Below are 22540 nucleotides of genomic sequence, written 5' to 3'. Positions count from 1 at the left end.
AACAAGACGTGATTATTCCAACAATGGTGCCAGCTGCAAGCTCGAAGTTCTTTTCCCCCAAAATGACACGTCTGTGCGATGTCTTAAAGGGACTGCCAGTGTGATGCTGGCATACTTCAAACTTTTATCATACGTGTCATGTGCTCCTTCTGCCTGGCTTGATCATGATGCTCTCCTGTCACTGTGACCTGATTAGGGAAATGTTTGCAAACTGCTCTTGCTACTGGCCTCAACATTTTGTTTATTTTTGCTCAGGCTTCTAAATGTGCCAAATGTCAACGGAGTCTCTAAACAAAACTTGCCTGGCAGGAAAAGTACATCTTAACCTTTTAAAAGAATGTGTTAACTGTCTGGATCTCTGTCACATCTCAGTTTCCTCAGACACCAAAATCATGTTGTTAAAGGGAAACAAGTCAACATGATCTTATACTTCTCTACTACATCTAAAGTTATTTTTGACAATAAAAAATGATCTTAAAGCACCAGTCACTCTGACTCCTTTTACAGTAATGTAGAGTAAACTGAAGAGCTGAAATTTGATCACACAAAAGGCTGTTCTCTTATTCTCTGTTAAACTGATGGTGGCTCGCTGTCAGTCAGTGTTACCAAAATACTACCAGTTAAATTACTCGGAAGTAGCAGAAGAAACAAAGCAAGCCTGTAACAGAGACCTAACCCTGCAGGTTTTTTTTTTAGCAGCTTATATCCACCATCACAGGAAAAGCTCAAGTTACCTCAGGCTGCCTCGCTGCCACAGGGCCATGTCAATAAATGCACAAGGGTAGGATAAACGAAGAAACAGAAGAAGCAGCAATAAAATATGTCCCAGCTTCTTTTTTCTACCCTTCATTGCATGAAACTGTGCCCCCCTCCTGAGACTGTTTTTGCTTAGTCATGCTAAAGGCGCACCAAGCTGTGCATCGCTCTCTTTTATGAGCAATTTCCTGTCCACATGAAGACAATTAACGTGCTCGTGCTCACCATAATTCTGCGTGCATGCAGCTGCTTCCTTTATGGGTGAAATGCAGGGTTTGCATGTGTGAGCATGCCCACTGTGACATAGATAGACAGTCTATGTGCACATATTGTCACCCTTTCTGCTTTATTTATTGACTGGAGATTTTTTTTTCTTTCCATAACAGTCCAATCTTTGTATTTTAAATAGCATCTTTAAGCCTTCTACAAGAGTTACTTTCAACTATTTTGCCCCCGTGCCCTTGTCTTGTGACAGGTTTGACATCATATGTTGTAAAATGCTGCTGTGTAGTTTGGCACCATATTGAGAAATAAAGCTTGGATTTGACTGTTACATTTATAAGGCACTTAATTTTTAATTAAATTCCACCTGCTACACCGGCTCAACATGTCAGCATCTAAACTTTTGCAAACTTCCACCTTTGCTGAAGAAGGTCAGGGTGTTGTTTTCTTATCTCTTATCTTCTTATCTCATGTAACTATTCATTTTGAATTTTAGTAAAAAATATTGAAATACAAAAGTTTTTTGGTTTTTTTTTTAACAAATATCACTTCAATATGCTCAAGGGTAGTGGGTGTCACCCAAAATATGTTTTATTTACATGTACACATATTTCAAAACGAACAATTACTTCATTGCCCTAACATTAAAAAAAAAATGTCATCTCAGTTTTTATTGTAATTGCATTTTAAAGCTTTATTGAGAAATTGTTTGAAGAACAGTATATATAAGTTGACAAATTTTATCAAGAGACTAAATATAGATCTGTTCCCATTATTTAATTCAACTCTGAAAGTAGTGCTGGGCGATATTGAAAAAGGTGTTGTCACGAAAACATTGTTCATATCGGTCTATCATTAATTTTCACGATAAATCACAAATCATTCTTTAATATCATTTTAAAAGCAGATTTTTTTTCTCCTGAGTGAAAGTTGAAGAGACCAGACAGATTGTTAGCTTGTGTCTGGGATTTAGTGGTCTAGTAAATCGCCGAAATATCTTAACTAATGAAGTTTAGTGGCCTTTCTTGTCAAGCACGATTTCACTCTGCTTTGAGCTGGTAGGTTTTGCGTTTTTTTCAGTGTCGCTGTCGCTCACTTCAGCTGTGTTTACATTCCGCTCCAAACGTCTTTAAGCCCCACCTACCTCTCACCCTGTGACATGATTGGCTGTGCCGACTTCTTCTTCTGTTTAATGTTGGATGGGAACTGGCATTTAAGACACACTATTGCCCCCTCCCTTTCCAGTGGTTTGGGGGAGTAAATACAGGTTTAAATATATCAACGTTTTATTGCACGTTATATTTATATTGAGAAAAATAATATCACATTAATAATTGTTATCATTTTATCGCCCAGCCCTAACTGAATGTCTACTCATACATGAAAATAGTGAAATAAAAAAGTAAAGAGAGAAATAAATTGAACAGTGCCTTGTTTGTTCAATCTGCCCTTAAAGTTGACACCCTCATGTCTTAAGCACATGGATAACAAGCAAACACTGCTTAGAGTCTGCTGCACTATCACATCTCAAGCACAGTACCTGCCAACTGATCACTCCGTGGATACTGCAGTGTGAGACACACATACACACACAGCTTGTTTTTAACATTTATTTTTTAAGGCTGCTAGATATGCTGCTCAGGGGATCCACTCAGTGTTGTCCAAGCTCTCACAGATACATTCAAGTGCAGCAGTAACCTCGGTCATCACTTCAATGTGCATCGTTGCATTGTTTAATTTGCATGCTGTCTTGAACAATTTGTTTACAGTAGGATATTGCACATAATGGTTGTGTTATAGTCTGTTTTTTTCATATGTTCATTTGTTCAAAACAGACAGTCTTTGTTAAAACTGCACTTAAACTTCCCAGAGAGCGATTATATAGAATGTTATCCAAATGTCAGAAGTGGTATTCATTTCCAAACAACCCTCTCTAGAACAATTAAAGCGGCCATCCTGCTGTCAGTATATGTTTGTATAAGATGGGGAGTGTTGAGTGCAGAGTAGAGCAATTGTGCATGCAGTCAGGATCCAGTTTTACATCAGGGGTTCCCAAAGTGGGGGTCAGGACCCACTGGTGGGTCGCCAGACACTAATTGGGGATTGCAAGATTATTTTATTATTTTAAAGTAATCTAAAATTTTCTATATTGTTCATTAATATATATTTGTAAATATATATTTTTTAAAGTAATTCAATTTCAAATTCAAAAAACCTTGCAATACATTTTTTTCACTAGTTTTCTGCCTTTCTTTGTTGCTAGATGACTCCTAAGTGATCGATTTTCTGAAATGTTAACGATCAATTATCGATCAATCAAAAAAAACATTATCATTCTTAAGTCAAAAACAAGGCCAAATACGTTTTTCCCCCTAAATTATATTTTCTACAGCAACAAAATGCATATAACTGAAGGTATTGAATATGGGTATGTTTAACACTGATTATCAACGATCAGACTCATAACAATATTCTCTGCGGACATAGTTTTATAAAGAGAAGGCTCATAATACTAACTAAAGTACTTCAGACTCAGTGTCCAGTTTTCAGTCTATTCGTTCTTATTTAGAAAAATGAGCACCTATATTTTGGGGGTCACAGGCCAAAAATTTGGGAACCCCTGTTTTACACAGCATGGATCTTGCTTTATTATCAATCCATGGCATCAAGTTTGCCTTAAGTGACGGGTCATCTCTAGGAAGTTCACTCAGTCTTCATAGCGGTCTAGGTGCGCCCCATGTACAGAGGCTATGGTCCTTGTTGCAGCCTTCACTGATATGGCTCCTGGGCTTGACCGTTTGCTGCATGTCTTCCCCTGCTCTACGCTCCCCGCATTTCCTGTCGCTCTTCAGCTGTCCTGTCAATAAGGGTGACAATGCTCCCCCAGAAAATTATTTTACCTGACCCTTTTGATTGTGATGTAAATATAAGGAAGAAACAACAGCCATTTATAGATATGTATGTTTAACCATTTTTGCAAACCCTCTAGCAGACCCGGTGTTATCTGATGTTTTTCAACACACAGTAACGCAATGCTTTTTTTTTTCACTGCGCTCACCATGGAGGAGTGAAATCTGTTAGTGCTGAGATCTGAATGCAAGTCAGAAATGTAAAAGTGGCTAAATTGCAGAGCAGATGGCCTGGCTGTCAGGATGCAATCTCACATTCATTCACTCATTTTCATTCATCTCTTCACAGCTCTCTGTGAGCTTTTCAGAAGGGTTCACACCAAGTTTCCCTCAGAAAAGAAAGAACTGAATGAGTAAAGTTTGATGAGAGGTGGTTTTAAGTGAGGTTTGCTGCCTTGAAGTGGTTGAGGAAAGCACACTGGTGGACTGCATCAAACCTGTTGGATACAGTCGAATCTCAGCATGGTCCATGAAATGCCCTGACTTGCTAGGGTAGTTTCCTATGTGCTGATTGGTGTACGAGTAGCAAATATGAGCTATTTGTTCTCTATCATTCACAAGTGCTCTGTAGCATTTAGGATAACGAGATGTTCACTTTTCATATCATTGATTCTGCCTTCATGTGTCAGGCTCCTATCTCTTCCTGATATGTTTTTGTCTTTTTGCTCCTCGTCTCTCCTTCTGGCCTTGGAGAGAGGACTGGATGAAGTGCGTGGGGGTCTGCCCTCTCAAACAACCCTAACCTGAACAGAGTTATTGTTTGCTAGATGACACGCAGAATGAGAAGATGAGGCAGAGTAAGGAGGGGGTGGTTGGACTACCTGTTTAAAATCCACTTCCACCCTTTTCAAAATGCAGATTAACGGTAGAGATATTGTTTGATTGTCAGTGCCTGCCCTTTATCCAGTGTTTCGAGTAATCTCTCCATGCTTGTTAATGTGGGCTCCTCTGCTTTTATGATTCCTGTTTTGTCTAGCTTTAGTGGCAACAGCTGGCTGGTACTCTTGGAGCTTAATAAAGACTTGAACAGAGGCTGTTCTATACAAGTGTCTCATTTGCAAGTAAAGCGGATTTCAGCATTGGTTTTGGTTGATGAGAAGTCATTTAGGTTTTTAGAAGAATGGCTTAGACAGTTGCAGATTATCCCTGCTGTGTGTTCCACCCTACAGTTCAGAGAGGAGAGTTGCTTGGTGTTCTATTACGGCCATCATGAACCCCTTACTTGTGCTTTTCAAGTCATCAGTGTGAGAGCAAATGAATAATGTTGATTAATTCAGCTTTATTGCAGACAATGACTTTGATCTTTTAATTTGAGGACCAGCTCTTTGAGATGCTTGAATTTAATTTCATGGGGGGTCCATCAAACAAAAAAGACAAAAACATTTCAGTCATCAGAACTGAACACAAGTTCACCCTGCACATTGAAATTAAACCTACCTTGCTGGTCAGCACATAAAGTCTCAAAGTGCAGAAAGAGACTGTTGTGTAGTCTACTGTATGGCTGGTTGATAATGATAATTATCGCAGTATAATTTTTCTCAATATAAATGTAACAAATGTTTGATAAAAAATGTGATATAATTAAACATGTAAATACACCCCACGACCACTGGGAAGGGAAGGAGCTCTTATGCGCATGAAACACTAGTTGCCACCTAACATTAGACAGAAGAAGAAGACAGAATTGACCAGCCAATCATGTTGCAGGGTGAGAGGTGGGCGGTCTTAAAGACGTTTGGAACAGAATGTAAACACAGCTGAAACAACTCTTCATTGTCCTAAAAGTCGCTAAATGACGTCATCCCTTAATTTGCATAATCTGAATTGTAATGGGTGCTGTAGGAGAGACGTGTTACGTTGAGGGAGACAAAGAGGTTAGAAAACCCTCTAAATATGTTTAGAACTACAGTTAAGAGCCTAAAAGAAATCAATTAAAACATTACATTTTTCAACCATAATATGTGAAAGATATTTGTTGTATACAATCTACACTATCTAAATGGACCAAAAAGAGATAGTAGGCAGGATCAGCCAGGAGGGGTGCAACGGATCAAAAAACTCTCGGTTTGGAGTCATGGATCGGATCATTTTTCGGATCAGCAAAAAAATAAAAAATAAAAAAGGCAAATATAACTTTGTCCTCCATTTATTTTGTAAAACACTTGTAAACGTTTGCCGATTAAATAAAAACAACCATTAACTCAAAATTTACTGTGGGCCCAGTCATGCCTCATTCACATTTCATGGCATGGGACGTGAAGAAGCAGAGGAACTTCAAAAGTTTCACTCCATTCTTCTTTTAATTGCTGATTTTCACCGTCCACTTTTCCTTGAGATGCAAACTTGGAACACACAGTTTTGGTGCATTCTAGGGTCCTACAGCTGGCAAAGTGCCAATATGCGAACTGCTCCATAAACGAAAGTTAAAGTTAAACATTGCACTCGCAGCATTGGACTCTAAGTGACCCAGTAACAGTCTGTCTGCATATTGTTGACATGGAGACAAGTCCCTGTAAACACGCGGTGACCCAACCAAAACACAGAGTGAAGGAATAACAGTTCGGGGACCACAAATAGGCGGCCGGATGTGATCCGCGGCCCGTGTATTGACGGCCTCTGGTCTAGTGGGTGCGCAACGGAATTTCATAACGTGGCTCAAGCACATTCAGCATTCACTGTATTTCACAGGGAAACCAAAATGCTCCCATACACGTGACAGAACAGATGCAGGAGGGTTTTCATGTTCCTCTGCTCCTTCACTTGCCATGACTACCACTGCGCTTCACGAGTGAGTGTGGATTGAACATGCGGTCATCGCGTGAACACGCGCAACTTTTTTCATCAACCGATCCGCGGACCACGTCCGTGCCGATCCGTGGACAGCTATCCGTACGGATCACGGATCAACGATGATCCGTTGCACCACTATCAGCCAGCGGTGTCTTTGTGCATGCGTAATACATTTTCAGTCTGGATGCTGAGGGATGAACGCGTACTGCTCGGAATGCAAGAAGGGACTTACAGCAGCATCCATTGCTCAATTAGTAGATTTAGAACAATTCATGCTTTCATGTCGGTCTCCAAAAGTCTCCGTTAACACACCAGAAAAAAAAAAAATAATAATACATTTTATTTATAAAAGCGCTTTAAAAGTTTCTCCAAGACAATTTACAGGAAAATAAATTGTACAATAGAAAAGCAAAGGAAAACAGTGCAAAAAAGCAAGGGAAAGCAAAGCAGCAAAACAAAACACAACACAACACAAACCAAAAAAAACCAAAATCAATCAATCAATTATAGGTTGAAAGCCTTTTTAACTAGGATGGTTTTCAGTCCGGATTTGAATTTGGTGAGTGAGGGAGAGAGTCTGAGGTGTTGGGGGAGAGAGTTCCAGAGGGTGGGGGCAGCGACAGAGAAGGCCCTTATCCTCCAGAAAGAGTCGCTAGATTTGTTGCTAGTCGCTTTTTGGAAAAAGAGTTGCTAGAGGGTTCTGATAAATGTAGCGACAAAGTCGCTAAGTTGGCAACACTGGCGACAGCCAAACTGAAGAAAACACAAGCTACCAGCCCAAAGCAGAGTCATTAGTCTAGCACTGTGTTATCTCTGGCATTCACTATTAACTTAATACACTTCATTAAATACACTTTCAGAGTCTGGGTAAAGGAAGAACACAGAGACAACTTCTGCTGTTCAAACATGTTTGCTATCCACCGAGACCGTAGTACAACTGAACACCGACTAAACGTGATGCATTCACTGCACTGTAGGAAACTATCACTCCACTCGTAACTCTTGGTAAACTTAAAAGGGAGTGCATTTCTCAAACAATACTCTACTAGACTGATACGAAGAATACAATTTTATTTATCTTTGTTGTAAATTTAAATCACATTATGTAAATTACCTAACCCAGTGAAAAATACAAATAAAACTAAAGCTTCCCAAAAATCTAATCCTACAAAAAAGACCTGCTTCCTGTTAGCACTGTCAAAAATGAGGGATTCAAGAAGATTATCAGAGAACTTAACCCAGATACAAACTAACAAACCGTCTGGTTCCTTCAACTTTCCCCTAGGGGCAAAAATCCGCCTTTAAATTTAAATGAAATCATGTTTTAATTTTTATCGTTGTATGAAAACATTTGTTGTGATACCATTCTTTTCAATTTTGACCAGCTCTAGTCTACTGTAAGGACACACTTACAACAAGGGAGTGTCAAGTTTCGCCTGAAAGATGAGCCACTTTCTTTGTAAACTGAGTGAGGCAATGTATGAACATCCGAGTTTCAACGTTCACAAGTTTTTATTTCAACCGGAGCGTGAGCCATTTGGTGTGGAGGAGCCTTGTTTTTTTCTCACTCTTTCATCCTCTACTATGTGAGTCAGTGAGTCAACTGAGTCACTCCCCTGAGCTTCGCCTCTCAGCCAAGCTCCTCTGCCTCTTAATCAGCTCTGGATTCACGCTCTCGACCTCGCTCCTCTGTTTCTACAGTAATGAGGTCGTTGCAGCTGTGAGTTTAGATGGTTTACGACGACATGGCACGGTGCGGCCTGTGTCATTGTTGATCCTCACACCACAAGCAAACCTTTCATATTTCACACAGCCAGATTTTTGTTTTATGCTGGTACAAAGTGGTTACTGCCATTGAGACTGCGCAAAGCCCCACACCCTCATACAACTAACAATATGCTGCAATCACCCTGCAATGACACAAGCCCTCAGAAGTCCACATCTGTGTGAGTGAGACAGGAGCTGTTTTCTTACTGTCTTTGTTTCAGGTAATGAACATTTTATGGCTGTTTAGAAAAGTAAATACGAGGCTGATGTTGTCATGATTTGCTATTCAGAATGGTTGCAATCTTAACCCTCTTGTACACAACCTGTTCAGGACATGCCCATACAGCCTCCCTATCTGTGTAAAAGTTGAGGAGGTGGAATTGGAGGGTGAATTTGTTCCCCTGTTAAGCCACCAGCAGAGGTGTAACAAGGCGAAACAGTGTCAAGGCAAACGGGGCATCTGGTAGGACAGACTAGCACTGTGAAGGTGTGTGTGTGAACTACACACGGCTATCTGGCACTGTTTGTTTACACATTGCGCCTCTTGGGCTGAAACACAGCGTTAACTCACACACAGCAGAACAACGGAGTAATGGCAGAGCTGTTTTGAAGAGTCTCAAGGTGAAAAGTAGTCATGGCTTCGATGATGTCAACCATTGGTTTGTTAACAGTCACTCTGAAGCCTCAAGTTCAGCACAACGTCATGTTGTTGTTTTTGGAAATGACCATATTAGATGTGAGGGAGGTGCTGGAGAAGGCAAGCAGTTGGCAAATGCTAAATAATCGCAGTTATACAGTAAGTGCCCAATGCTTGTATTAGTTAGTAAAAGGTTTTCCACAGGATGAGATTCTTTTTGCAGTCTTGTCTTAAAGAGCAATTTGAGAGCTTGTAGAAACCACTTCACCTTGCTTCCTTACAAGCAAGTGTCTTAAAGTAACCAGTTTTCTCATAACTACACATGGCTATCTTTTCTGTGAAAGCCCTTCATTGGATTCTAATGGTACGCTCACACCAGACACGAACGATCATGCTCTTTGCGCGAATACAGACGCAAGAATGGTTACTCGCTCTATTAGCACAAATCACTCACTCAATTCGAGCTAACTTCCTACTACAACCCATAGCTGACAGACAAAGTTTTTCACATATCACCAGATAATCCTCCTCACTCTCTGTCCTCACAGTGAGCTCCTGTTTACTTCTGATCCCATAAAAACAGGTGGAGTCACAGAGTTTGGGGAAGCTGCACAGAGATAGAATCAAAGTGTGCCATATATTCCATATGAGTGAATCTCCGCTGGTCCATACGTCACACCTCACGTCACAGGTTGATCTGCACGCTGATTGGCTATCACGCCGCGATAGATTCGCTGGAGTTCAGAGTCTTAAACTGTCGCAAATGATTTGCGTGTATAATTTGTGTCATTCGCTGTGCCCAATTTGCGTAATTCGCGCTGCCAGACCAGAACTTGCATCTATTCACTTCTTTACATGTGATTCAATCATGGAAATGGTTTTATTTATTCATGTGAACATCCCATTAGGGGTAAAGGAAATAGTTTGGAGCAAAAACATTTTTAGTAGGGATGCATCGAAAATTCAACTAAACTGAGCATGTGCAGATTGAATCAGTTGATTCCTAACTTGTTCCTGATTGGAGCAAGTGCAAGTGACCTGTTACAACTGTCCCCGGTCTCCCTACTAATAATTGGCATAATTATTTTTTTCGTTTTTTCGTTTTTCGGCCTTGGTTTCCTCATTTTCAGTTTTCGGTTTTGGCCAAGAATTTTCATTTAAGATAAGATAAGATACTCCTTTATTCGTCCCACAACGGGGAAATTCATGGAGTTACAGCAGCAAACAAAAAGGTGTACAATACAAGAATTTCAACAAGAATATGTATAGAAAAGAAATGTTCATCAAAGACGACAGATTGGCCATAGTTCTCCTGTTAGCCACCACCTCCACAGGATTTCGGTGCATCCCTAATTTTTAGCATTAGTCTCTAAATATGTTGAATTCTGCTCTAAAAGTATGTGTTCTAATGGGGTCTCTTTGACTTTTAGAGCCAGCCTCAAGTGTACATTTGAGGAACTGCAGCTTTTTGCACTTCTGCAATGACTTTATTTTTCAACACTGGAGGTTGCTGCTTGCCATGAGCACAGCTGACATTGAGTCATTGAGTCGAAACAGCTCGGGCGATAACTAACCAACAGCTAGAAGCACCTGGCACTCATATTTACCACACCTCCAATCACACAAAACTTCAACTTTAATGTCATTTGAGCATGGACTTGGGGAGTGAAATTTCCCACCCTTGCAGTGTCAATAACTCTCAATAAGTTGTCCATTTTTGTGTAAGCCTGCCTCAATTAGCCAGTAGGTTAACTGAATTCTCTCCCTCGTTTGTCTGCTGTTGTTGGTCTTGCTTCTACTTTGCATCACACATAATGAAGAGCCTGGTGAAGAAAGCTGTCAGTGCTGTTGGTGGTTTTGTGGGCTGATGTTTTTTTTATAACACTATAACACAAACACAAGTATACAGTCATGGCCAAAAGTTTTGAGAATGACACAAATATTACATTTTCACAAAGTCTGCTGCTTCAGGGTTTTTAGGTGTTTTTGTCAGATGTTTCTATGGTATAATGAAATACAATTAGAAGCATTTCATAAGTATCAAAAGCTTTTATTGAGAATTACACAGAATTCATGCAATAAGTCAATATTTGCAGTGTTGACCCTTCTTTTTCAAGACCTCTGCAATTCTCCCTGGCATGCTGTCAATCAACTTCTGGACCAAATCCTGACTGATGGCAGTCCATTCTTGCATAATCAATGCTTGGAGTTTGTCAGAATTTGTGGGTTTTTGATTGTCCACCCGCCTCTTGAGGATTGACCACAAGTTCTCAATGGGATTAAGATCTGGGGAGTTTCCTGGCCAAGGGCCCAAAATCTTAATGTTTTGTTCCCCGAGCCATTTTGTTATGACTTTTGCTTTATGGCAAGGTGCTCCATCATGCTGGAAAAGGCATTCTTCATCACCAAACTGCCCTTGGATGGTTGGGAGAAGTTGCTCTCGGAGGACGTTCTGGTACCATTCTTTATTCATGGCTGTGTTTTTAGGCAAGATTGTGAGAGAGCCCACTCCCTTGACCAAAAAGCAACCCCACACATGAATGGTCTCAGGATGCTTCACTGTTGGCAAGAGACAGGACTGATGGTAGCGCTCACCTCGTCTTCTCTGAACAAGCCTTCCTCCAGATGCCCCAAACAATCGGAAAGGGGATTCATCAGAGAAAATGACTTTACCCCAGTCCTCAGCAGTCCAGTCCCTGTACCTTCTGCAGAATATCAGTCTGTCCCTGATGTTTTTACTGGAGAGAAGTGGCTTCTTTGCTGCCCTCCTTGACACCAGGCCTTCCTCCAAAAGTCTTCGCCTCACTGTGCGTGCAGATGCACTCACACCTGCCTGCTGCCATTCCCGAGCAAGCTCTGCACTGGTGGTGGCCCGATCCCGCAGCTGTAACACCTTCAGGAGACGGTCCTGGCGCTTGCTGGACTTTCTTGGGCACCCTGGAGCCTGTTTGGCAACAATTGAACCTCTCTCCTTGAAGTTCTTGATAATTCGATAGACGGTTGACTGAGGTGCAATCTTACTCGCTGCTATAAACTTCCCTGTTAGGCCCCTTTAGTGCAATGCAATGATGGCTGCACGTGTTTCCTTGCAGGTAACCATGGCTAACAGATGAGGAACAATGGTGTCCAGTCACTCAATCATGACAGATTGATCGCACCCACACCTGTGTTAATGTGTGTGACACCTGTGTGTCATTGAAATTATGTTAGCTGGTCCTTTTGTGGCAGGGCTGAAATGCAGTGGAAATGTGTTTTTGGTGATAAAGTTCATTTTCAAGGCAAAGAGGGACTTTGCAATTAATTGCAGTTGAGCTGAACACTCCTCATAACATTCTGGAGTATATGCAAATTGCCATTATAAAAACTGAAACAGCAGACTTTGTGAAAATTAATAGTTGTGTCATTCTCAAAACTTTTGGCCATGACTGTACTCTCACACCATGAGTCTTTACATTATATCCATTTCTTCACCTTCATGAGGCACACTGCTGTGTTATGTTCTACTTCAGCAGGGCATTATTAATAAATGAGAGCACAGGTCTACAGTGGGGCAAATAAAGGACAATGTATTTATTTATAGTAAGCCACCTGCAGCCTTCACACGTGTCAGGACCTTTGGTAAACAGAGCTTAGTTGCACACATTCTGACCACACTCCGTCTCAGCGCTGACAAAGGAGCTAGTGAGTCACAAGCTGAGACTCTGGTGGCGTTGGGGACACTGGGCTGCTCACTGCTCTGGAAGAACTTGTACCAGGGTGCTAATCTAATCTGTAACTTCAGCTATCTGTGTTACTTTGGCTCAGTGTGATGACATGTCAGCATGTTTTTTTTTTTTTGCCAAGGAAAACAGATGAGCTGGGTTATTTAGTTTCTCTCTTTGGAACATGTCAAATAAAAACCTCTGGACCTCTCATCCAGATGCTCTAGTGTTGACAGTTTTTTGGTGCAGGAATAGCGGTAAGCAAGGTTCCATGTCATTGTGCTAATTTCTCTTCATTACTGACATGCCTTTGTGCACAGCATTCAAAATATTCCCTATTTTCATCTGATGCATAATCTTAGTGCTCTAAGTGTGTCGTTTATGGTCAAATTTCAAGTTGTCACTCGTCCAAAGATTCCCATATCTAAAGGGTGTCCAGCTGCTTGCTGATGATTGCAGGTTTGCTGAGGCCAGGAGAACAAGTGGCTCACTCCACTTCCTCTGTAGTTTTTGTTTTTAAATTAACACCTGTAGAGTGAGGGAAGAAGTTAATTCTGGGGCTGGAAAAGGATGTGCATAACTGTGCTGAAGGCCAGACACTGCAGAAATACCTATCATAGTTCTCCTGTTATAATCATTTACCTGCAGCTCCTCCAGTCATAGTTTGGAAACCATTAGGAACAGTCTGCATTCTGCACTGCAAAGACTGCTAGAGTTGAACAAAGGTAAAAGAAAACAATGTAGCAGGTTTATGCTACGTTTAAGTGAGCTTTGTGTTTATTATTGAGGCCAGCAAGAACATACTTGTGGCTTTTCACAGCTTTGCTTAGTCATGGCCAGGTGTTCAAGCCAGGGGAATCAGCACAGATGTGTTTTAAGTTGTGAACGTTGAGTCTGGAAATAGACTGTGGGACTTGATGTTAAAGTTCCAGTGAGGGACTTTCTGTTTGTTTTGATTTTAGAGCCCCCTGGGGACAAAAGGATACCTCTAATACTGTAGCTGTGTCAAGTGGCAACCTCCACCTCCATTGAAGCCAAAGCAGAAGTGTTAAAATCTGAAGTTCATCGAGTTTCCGCTTGAGGCTGGCTCTGGAAGTACCAGAAACCAAAAAACTCGTGTAGTCTGGATAGCTCATTTCTCGATCGGCACACACTGTACGGGGGGGATTTTTTCATAACACAGCAATTTCGAAGATATTAAGATTACGAGTTTTCCATTATGAGAGGCACAGCCAGGGCATATAATTAACTTTTTTACCTCATCTGACATTGGCTAGTGACCTCCAAAAATTTACCAGCCAAAAATATTTTTGACCGGCCAAAGAAAAAAGCTGTCTGTTCCCCTCCTGATCGTCTCCTGCCTCTTTGTTTGTCCTTTTAGTTTGTGCTGGCTTCACGCCGGGAATGTGTCGCCACATCTTCCTCAAAGGCTTTCCCCGCCATGCTTCTTCAAGCATAGGGAATGAATAGAATTCCAGTAGCTGACGTCCCAAATAACAACACAAGTACAGCGCGCCGCAAGGGTCAAAACAGCCTGACAGTCGGCAGAAATGGGCGAAAGGACGAAAACCTCACATGCAATACAAAATTTTCAATCGGCCACTGGCGAGTGTGTTTTTGTTTTACATGCCAAACTCATTTTTTACCTGCCATTTGAGCTTGGCAGGTGTTAAATTTACGCCCTGGGCACAGCTGATTTGATTGACAGGCAGGAACACTGTAGCCGTTGATGAGGAGGCTCAAAGCCTGCCTCTTTATGTCACGCTATCTCGACAACAGTTAGGTTGAGTCCAGCATTTCCAATATGGCTCCTGCTGGCGATTTGCCTCAAAACAGCACTTCAGAAACAGATGGGTGATGTCACGGACACTATTATTTATTTATACAGTCTTTGAGCTGTGTATGTCGTGTTTCCTGACAAAAAGTGCCGCCCTCACTCGTCATAATGTGCACACAGTCAAAGAGGACTTTTTCCTCATTGTAAGCGAATTGCCTCAACTGGCACCTACCCACTCATAACAGTTATAAGTAGCCATCAAAATAATGATAATTTGGTGGTTAATGTTTTTCTAATGATCTTATTTTTTATGGAAAGTCATTGTCATATGGTAAGAGGCGTCATTGTTCATCTCAGGCTGTTTCATAACCAGCTAAAAACTTCTAACAGGAGCTTTAATAATAAAGACGACACACTATAGTTAAAGTTTGGAAAAGGGTCAAAACTGAATATATGAATAGTCTAACAGGATATGCATACTTATTTGTTTTGATTGAATCATATGTACATTGTTGACTGTAAACTATAAAAGGCGCTTATATACATATTTTATACCATTGTACCAAGAAAGAAAATGAGTGTGTATAAAATGAAAAAAGGTTCAGACTTGTTTCCAGAAAAAAAAAAGGTATAAATAGTCTAAAAAAAGCTTTGGTCTTATTCGGGAAAATATTACATTTTTAAATGTTAAATCTTTTTCTTCCTTTTCTCTGTCTTTAACAGAAAATCTCAATACCACGGTCAGAAAATTCCAGTGAACTGCAAACGTTTACTTTCTACCTGTCAAATGTGGGCCGAGATAACCCCCAGGGCAGCTTCGACTGCATCCAGCAGTACATCACAAGGTAAGAGAAAACACTCTTTCCTTTTCTTTCCTTTTTCCTTATCAAATGTGCATCTGATTTTTCCTTCTAGAAACTTTAAGGCTGCTTTAAAAGTCATTATACTTGTAGGTCATGGGCATGGATTTAGCCTCACATGTCACCTCACATGTGTGTTGAGATCCTTGGGCAGAGGTTAATTGTGCATTCCAAATACAAAAATGAATTACCTGAATAGTATTTATTTGATTGTATTTTATTTCATTTAGTTTAACCATTTTAAGAAATATATTTTAAAATAGTTTTATTCCTTAAGAGTTCTTTGTGGGGAATTTTGTCTTTTGAAATATGTTTTATTTCTTTATCTTGACTTGTATGAATTTACGAACTGCCTGTTTTATTTTGCTGCCCATGCAAAGCACTTTGTAACTTGTTTTTAGAAAGTGCTCTACAAATACAATTATTATTATTATTATTATTATATTTGAAGTGGCTAAGATTGAAAGGTGCCGTAGAGATAAAGTGGGCTGGTGTTTGTGACGCATCTTGCCATAAATCAAAATCAAAGTCCAAGGAAAGTTTTCTATTTCTTAGAGAACACTCAAAATAATTCAATACCAAAAAAGATCTAAATAAATGATAATAATGACGATGAAAGTGGCAGCTGGTCGACAAAAAAATTCAACCCCACTCACCCTCTTTGCCCCCCCGCCACACAACTGAACCAGTAGATAAAACCACACCCATGAACCCAAAACCGGAAATAATCATGATTAACAAATAAGACATGAAACTCAACATTATGGCCTCTACATCATTATTATTATTATTATTATTATTATTATTATTATTATTATTATTATCCCCCCTCTCTCTCTGGTTTCCAGCTCTATCCACTGCCCTCTCCTCTCTAATAAAGGCGTAAAAAGCACAGCAAATATCACTTTAATCATGGGTCATCATTGGATTCATAACACCACAGTCTTAGACCTTGGTGTCAACAGTCTTTGGACAGTTACCCACTGAGTGTTTCTGGGCACACATGCTGTTTATCTAACACAGTCAGGACCTGTAGGGAATCTGATGCCTGACAGACTCAACCACATTAGGACTTTGTCTCTACTTTCAAGCTTTATTGACATTACACTGGTAAATGATATACTTCCCCCGTGTATTTTCAATAGAAGAATGTTGGTTGAAATAAACTGCGGAAGGTGATACAGGCAAGGGACATGCAGACCTCCAGTAACATCCAATAAAAACACACATTTCCTCTAGTTTTGAATACTTTTGTGCACAGTGATGGACAAAGAAGAATCAAGTTATTCAGAACATGTAATGCATGCATGTCAGTTTTTCACATGTTCCAAGCTGTTGCATTGACTTTGTAAAGTTGTCTCTTTTTAAAGTAGCAGTTGCAATGACACCAAGGTTATTATAGTTTTGCATTTTTCATTAGTTTTTATTTCGTTTTGACTTTTTGTTTTCAATTTCAGTTTAGTTTTAATTAGTTTTTAAAGCAGCATTGTGTAATAAAAACTTAAAACATCATACCATTTTCAATAATATATTCACCTTGGACAGATGAACAATAATCCATATAAAACAATAAAATGTGTCATTCAGTGTTACATTGTATTTACCAAAAAATGGTCACAACAACAACCTTACATAAAACATATAATACTGAGTGTATATATGAGATAGATTGACAAAGACGAAAACTAACAATATTTTCTCTATAATTTTAGTTTATTTTAGTTAGTTTTGTAAACTCACAATACAGTTAAAGTTATGTTTTTTTTGTAAAGCCTTGTTTTTATTTTTATTTCAGTTAACAGAAACGTTAAGTTACCTTTTCGTTATTTCATTAGTTTTTTCGTTATTGATAATAACCTTAAACGACACAAAACCTGCTCATTATGAAAGTCCATGACCCTCTGTGCACTAAGCCCTTAACACTCATTCTGCCTAACATGCAAAACTGTGCTGACAGAGTAAGTGAGCACCAGATGTCAGTGTCAAAAGAGAAGGAAGTGGATAAATGAAATGGGGAACAACAACAATCTTCTGTGTCTTTACTGTCAAGTTTTGGACCCAATTATTCTGAAAATATTTCAAACTGTTGGGTCAGATGGAGTTCATCCACATTTCCGACTGAATCCTAATCAACCTTGAGATCTTGTATAAAACCCTAATGACTGAGCCGAGCTTCCACCGACCGTGCCAGCAACATCTCATTTTCTGCCAAATCCTCATCAAAGTGGAGACAAATCAAAGAGAGCCTGAGAGTCAGGAAAGCATGGGATTTGATGCAGCGGGCAAGTTGTACTGTGGGAACACACAGTTGGAAGGAAAATGAAAAAATAATAGTTGTGCCCTTGGGGTGTTTTAATGGATCTCATCTGGGGGAAGGAATGCACAGTAGAGGGTTGAGTTATTGCAAATAGTGAGAGATTAGTGGTACATGTTGAGAATTAACTTAGACTTGAAGGATGCTACCTGCAAATTCTTGTCATAAATCCACAAATCTAAAATGTAGAGAATGTCTCCGCTCCAGTCTCCCTCTCTTAACTTTCCTCTTTGTTTTGGCAGTGAAGGGAGCATTCAGCTGGATTGTTTGGGTGGGATCCAGGACAAGATCACAGTTTGTGCCACAGACGACTCCTACCAGAAGGCCAGGGAAAGCATGGCCCAAGTCGAAGAGGAGACTCGTAGTAGGAGTGCCATCGTCATCAAGCCAGGGGGGAGATACGTAGGTGAGGACACGCGTCACAGAAACATGCAGAGCGCCAACATGCTCCTGTGCTCTGCATGTGTTTGTGTAGCCTCCCTGCACCGTTGAGCGGGTTCATATTGCTGCAAACGGGTGTGGGGGTCCGGGGCTGAATGGCAGAGAGCCAGCATGCTGCCAACAATCCTCATGTATAACCAGGACATAATTGAATTTGATGGTGGTCTCTTCCTCTGTGGTAAAATATATAAATCAAAAATCCCTCTATTCCCCTAAATCTATGAGTGTATTTTAAACTCCAGAGCTAATATTGCCTCTGTGCATAGCTCACCAACTTCCAGACTTGTTGTTTTGCTGTCTGACCTGAAATGTAAAACACTTTGTGCAGCCTTGCTTTGCTGCCTGCAAAGAAATAAATCCACTGAGAGCCTCTTCACTGTTAAATGATGAGTCAAAAATGTTTAGTCCGTGAGTGCTGTGGAGCAGAACAGTGTTTTTGTCGCAGTAGGAGGCAAAACAAGAATCATTTGAATCTGAATCACCTTAAAAAGAAGGTCTCAGTTGGAGGAGGTGATAATAGCTGTTGTTAGTAATGGAAGGTGAGTTTGAGTGGATGTGGTGAAGATCAGTGCATGATACATCTCCTGTGAGTCATCTGCCAGCTCTGCCAGCCATCATCACTCACTGTGCAAAAAGATATTGACAGATAAATATATTTCCTGCTGAGTTAACAGTTATTGTGTTTTTAAGCACATGCTGCCAAATAAATAGTCATCTGATGAGTCCTTTCTTTCCCAGCACTTCTGGAGGTAAAATAAGATGTTAAAACTCAACACAGGAAATTAAACTCACCAAAATGAAATACATTTCTAAGATAATAGAACACTAAAATATTAAACCATTAAAAGAAAATAAGATGCTATTCTTAAAAAAAAAAAAAAAAGAATAAATAAGTATATCATCAATAAATAAAGTAGAATAAAAGTGACTAAAATTTGAACTAATAAATAAATATATAAATAAAACTGTTAAGAATAAAACTCAGTTAAAAGCGCACATGTCAAAATAAATGGTACAGAATATAGATCATATTTACAGACGGTATGTAAAAACAATCAATAATTTAAGAAGTGCAACTAATTTGCAAATAAAGTGCAAAATCACAAACAGCATTTCCATTTAAACACAGGCACTGTTCAGTCTGTCTGTCTTAAGATTGAGCCGAAGGCTTCAAGTGAAATCAAATCAGACAATTTCAATTCCATCTGGAGAGTATTCCAAGCAGAGGGTGCATATTTGAATCCCCCTCCTCCCCTTTCCCCAAATGCAACACTACAAAGAAGTTCTTGGTTGTAAGATAAACAAGAAAATTGATATTTATCCAAAGGGAAATTGCTATGCAATTGCAATTAAGCAAATAAGAGTGCAACTATCTAAGTGCAAATGTAAGTGGCAACTTTTTAACTTTGAAATCCGCCTGGTCTTAAACTCTTCTGTGATTCATCCACTCCTCAGGTAAGAAGGTTCAGATCCGGAAACCGGCACCTGGCCTCTCAGATATCGCCCCGTTACGGAGGACATCTCGGCCTGTCATCATCTCCAGCAGCACGCTGAAGAAAACCACACCTCAGCACAGGCCTCTCAGAGAGCGCCTGCTACACCTGTTGGCCCTCAAGCCTTACAAGAAGCCTGAGCTGATCCTGAGGCTGCAGAAAGACGGCCTCTTGCCATTAGACAAGGACTCCCTGGATAGCTACCTGCAACAGGTGATACACACATTCATAGCCTCTGTGGTTTCACTTCAAGTCACTATTTTTGACCTCAAAAGGAAGTTTCCATTTCTGGTTATCCTTAACTGCGGTGGCACATAGACTCACCTTTGTCCTTTTCTTCTTTGTGAGGTGGCGAACCTGAACGGGAGAGACAACACCTTCACATTGAAGGACGTTTTGTACAAAGAAATTCAGAAGGACTGGCCCGGCTATACAGAAGGAGACCAGCAGCTCCTCAAGAGAATCCTGTTTCGGTATGTTAGAGATTAGCAGTAGATCAGAAAAGCCTCTTTTACATTGCCTATTCAAGAAGTGACTGTTACACCTCTGTTCTGCCTTGTTAACAAAGAAGCATTGGAGATAGAAAACAGAGGCAAACCAGCATTACTGTACAATGTTGAAACCAGAATGACAGTGTGTGCATGATTGTCAGTATAAGTGTTATTTGACTGACAGGTGGGTGTGATATAGCCGTTGAGCAGCCACGTCTTTGCCAGTTTGGTAATGAGCCAAAAGTGAACTGGAATCAGCATTCCTGATATGGCAACTGCCATCTTTGGGCTTTGTAACGCCCTCTAAGAATCCAATGAATGGCTTTTTCAGAGAAGATAGCCGTGTGTAGTTATGAGTAAACTGGTTACTTTAAGTCACTTGCTTGTAAGGAAGCAATGTGCAGTGGTTTCTACATGCTCTCAAATTGCTCTTTAAGACAAGACTGCAAATTAGGGATGCACCGAAAATTCGGCCACTAAAAAAATGTTGGGCCGAAAATGGCCCAAACATTCATTTTCAGCTTTTAGCCGAAATACTTTTATCACCGAAACAACACGGCCGAATGTTGTGATGACGCAAGCAAAAAACGCGGCCAGTACGCGCTTGTCTGGATAAGAGCCAATATGTCTGCATCCATTATTCCTTTAATTGCAGCATTAAAGCGTCTTCTAAGCAAAGAGGTTGAGACAGACCACGGAGTGAAAACAATGAAAAGTACAGTCTTAGAGTCTGTCAGCACACGTTTCACTGAGATCTATTCAGATCCTCTGCACTTCGCTTCATTGCGAATGTACTTGATCCGCGTATACAAACTAGCTTCAAGTGTCTTCTAATAAATGGCCTAGAAAATGCCTGTGCAGCACAAACAGAAAATGCATGGCTTAATCTCAAGTCCAAGGAGTGAAATGTTACAACTGTCCCCGGTCTCTCTACTAATAATTGGCATAATAGTTTATTCAGGGTTTTGGTTTTTGGCCTTGGTTTCCTCATTTTCAGGTTTCGGTTTTGGCCAAGAATTTTCATTTCGGTGCATCCCTAATGCTAATTGTCCACTGTAACCTACTGGTATTGCATCCCGTCTAGTCTGGGACACCAATCATTTGCTGTGCATGTTTAAATATAAAGGTATGAGGGTGCAGTGACAACTGAGCTTTGCTACGGCACTACAGCCAAATCTTAACATAAACTGAACTAACCCCAACTCTAACCCTGTTCTGATGATGCCCCTTGTTGATCCTTATTGTGTCTAAGATCGGTCCAGTGCATATGCTATCGTAGTCATGTTTATATTGGTTCATTTTTTATTTAAATTCAGAGTTTGTTAACATGGTTATTAAGTGAGCAACAATAGCTAACATCACAGAGGTGGATTGCATTTCTAAAGAAGCAGCTCATTTTGTCACTTCGATTATCAGACGTCCCTCCACTGAATTTTCTTTTAACGTTTTGGACTCAATAATCAGAGTTGTGAAGTCTGGAATTTTGACAATGCAAACTGCAGAGCACCTTGTATTGTTGTTTGCGCTGACACTCTCTGGCACTGGTCAAGCCACAGGATGTTGGCTCTGGTATTTAAAGAATGGTAGAAGTGCCAAGCATTGTAGAGACAATTTTTTCTTAAAAAGGAATGACGTGTGCAAACTAAACCCTCTCCAAATCATGGAATAAGATTGATTCACATTACGGTACAACTTTGATGGATTCTCCTGCTCTAGATATTTTTGTAAGTATCTAAGTATGGATGTGTCCGTGTGTGGTGAGGAATGTTTCTGTGTGCTTCACTGAGTGTCATGTAAGTGTTGCATTTGTTGATGGCATGAGCTGCTGGCCTTTTCCCCTGTGGAAAAATCTGGTTTCTCAGGATCTGGGACACTAAGGAAAAGCAAGCTCCCTGTAGGCTATATATAGAGCAGGCTGCAATGCTCGGCTTTCAGTTTGTGTTTACGTAGTGGACTCAAGAATAGCTCCTTTTCACGATAAACTCAGTTTTACCTTTGTGACAACTCGGCCTTATCTAAGACATCCAGCTTTGCGTGACTCTGTTACTGACTTACTTTTTATGGTGGTAAGAGCTTTAGAAAGTGTTATTCCAGCTCATTGAGGTTAATGATAACATTTGCATTAGATTGGTTGGATTTCTAGATTTCTGGTCAGTCCTGTGTTTGATTGTGTGAGCACATTTTAGACGTGAAATAAGGCATGTAAGAGAGCACATTCTTGGACTGTGTGTGTATCTTCAGCAGTACTTTGTGCTGGGTTTCTGAGTCTATCAGCTGACTAACAACCACAGCCTCCCACCTAACACCGCCTCCCCCTCCCCAGCTCCTTCAGAGTTTTGAGCTAATGCAGTCAGTCACGCAGGAGCAGCACAGCAACACGAC

General features: G+C 40.3%; 1 protein-coding gene across 1 annotated transcript in view; it reads left to right on the top strand.

Annotated features, from left to right (window-relative positions):
- Nucleotides 1-22540, top strand: part of ell (elongation factor RNA polymerase II) — a 54555-nt gene that overhangs the window by 19888 nt on the left and 12127 nt on the right. The window contains exons 3-6 of the mRNA XM_034705079.1: nucleotides 15283-15404; nucleotides 17976-18139; nucleotides 19630-19880; nucleotides 20016-20140. Of these exons, the coding sequence (XP_034560970.1) occupies nucleotides 15283-15404; nucleotides 17976-18139; nucleotides 19630-19880; nucleotides 20016-20140 (662 nt within the window). The remainder of the gene's footprint in view (nucleotides 1-15282; nucleotides 15405-17975; nucleotides 18140-19629; nucleotides 19881-20015; nucleotides 20141-22540) is intronic.

Source organism: Notolabrus celidotus, chromosome 2 (assembly GCF_009762535.1).
Source record: "Notolabrus celidotus isolate fNotCel1 chromosome 2, fNotCel1.pri, whole genome shotgun sequence".
NCBI lineage: Eukaryota > Metazoa > Chordata > Actinopteri > Labriformes > Labridae > Notolabrus > Notolabrus celidotus.
This window is presented reverse-complemented; position numbering and strand designations above follow the sequence as displayed.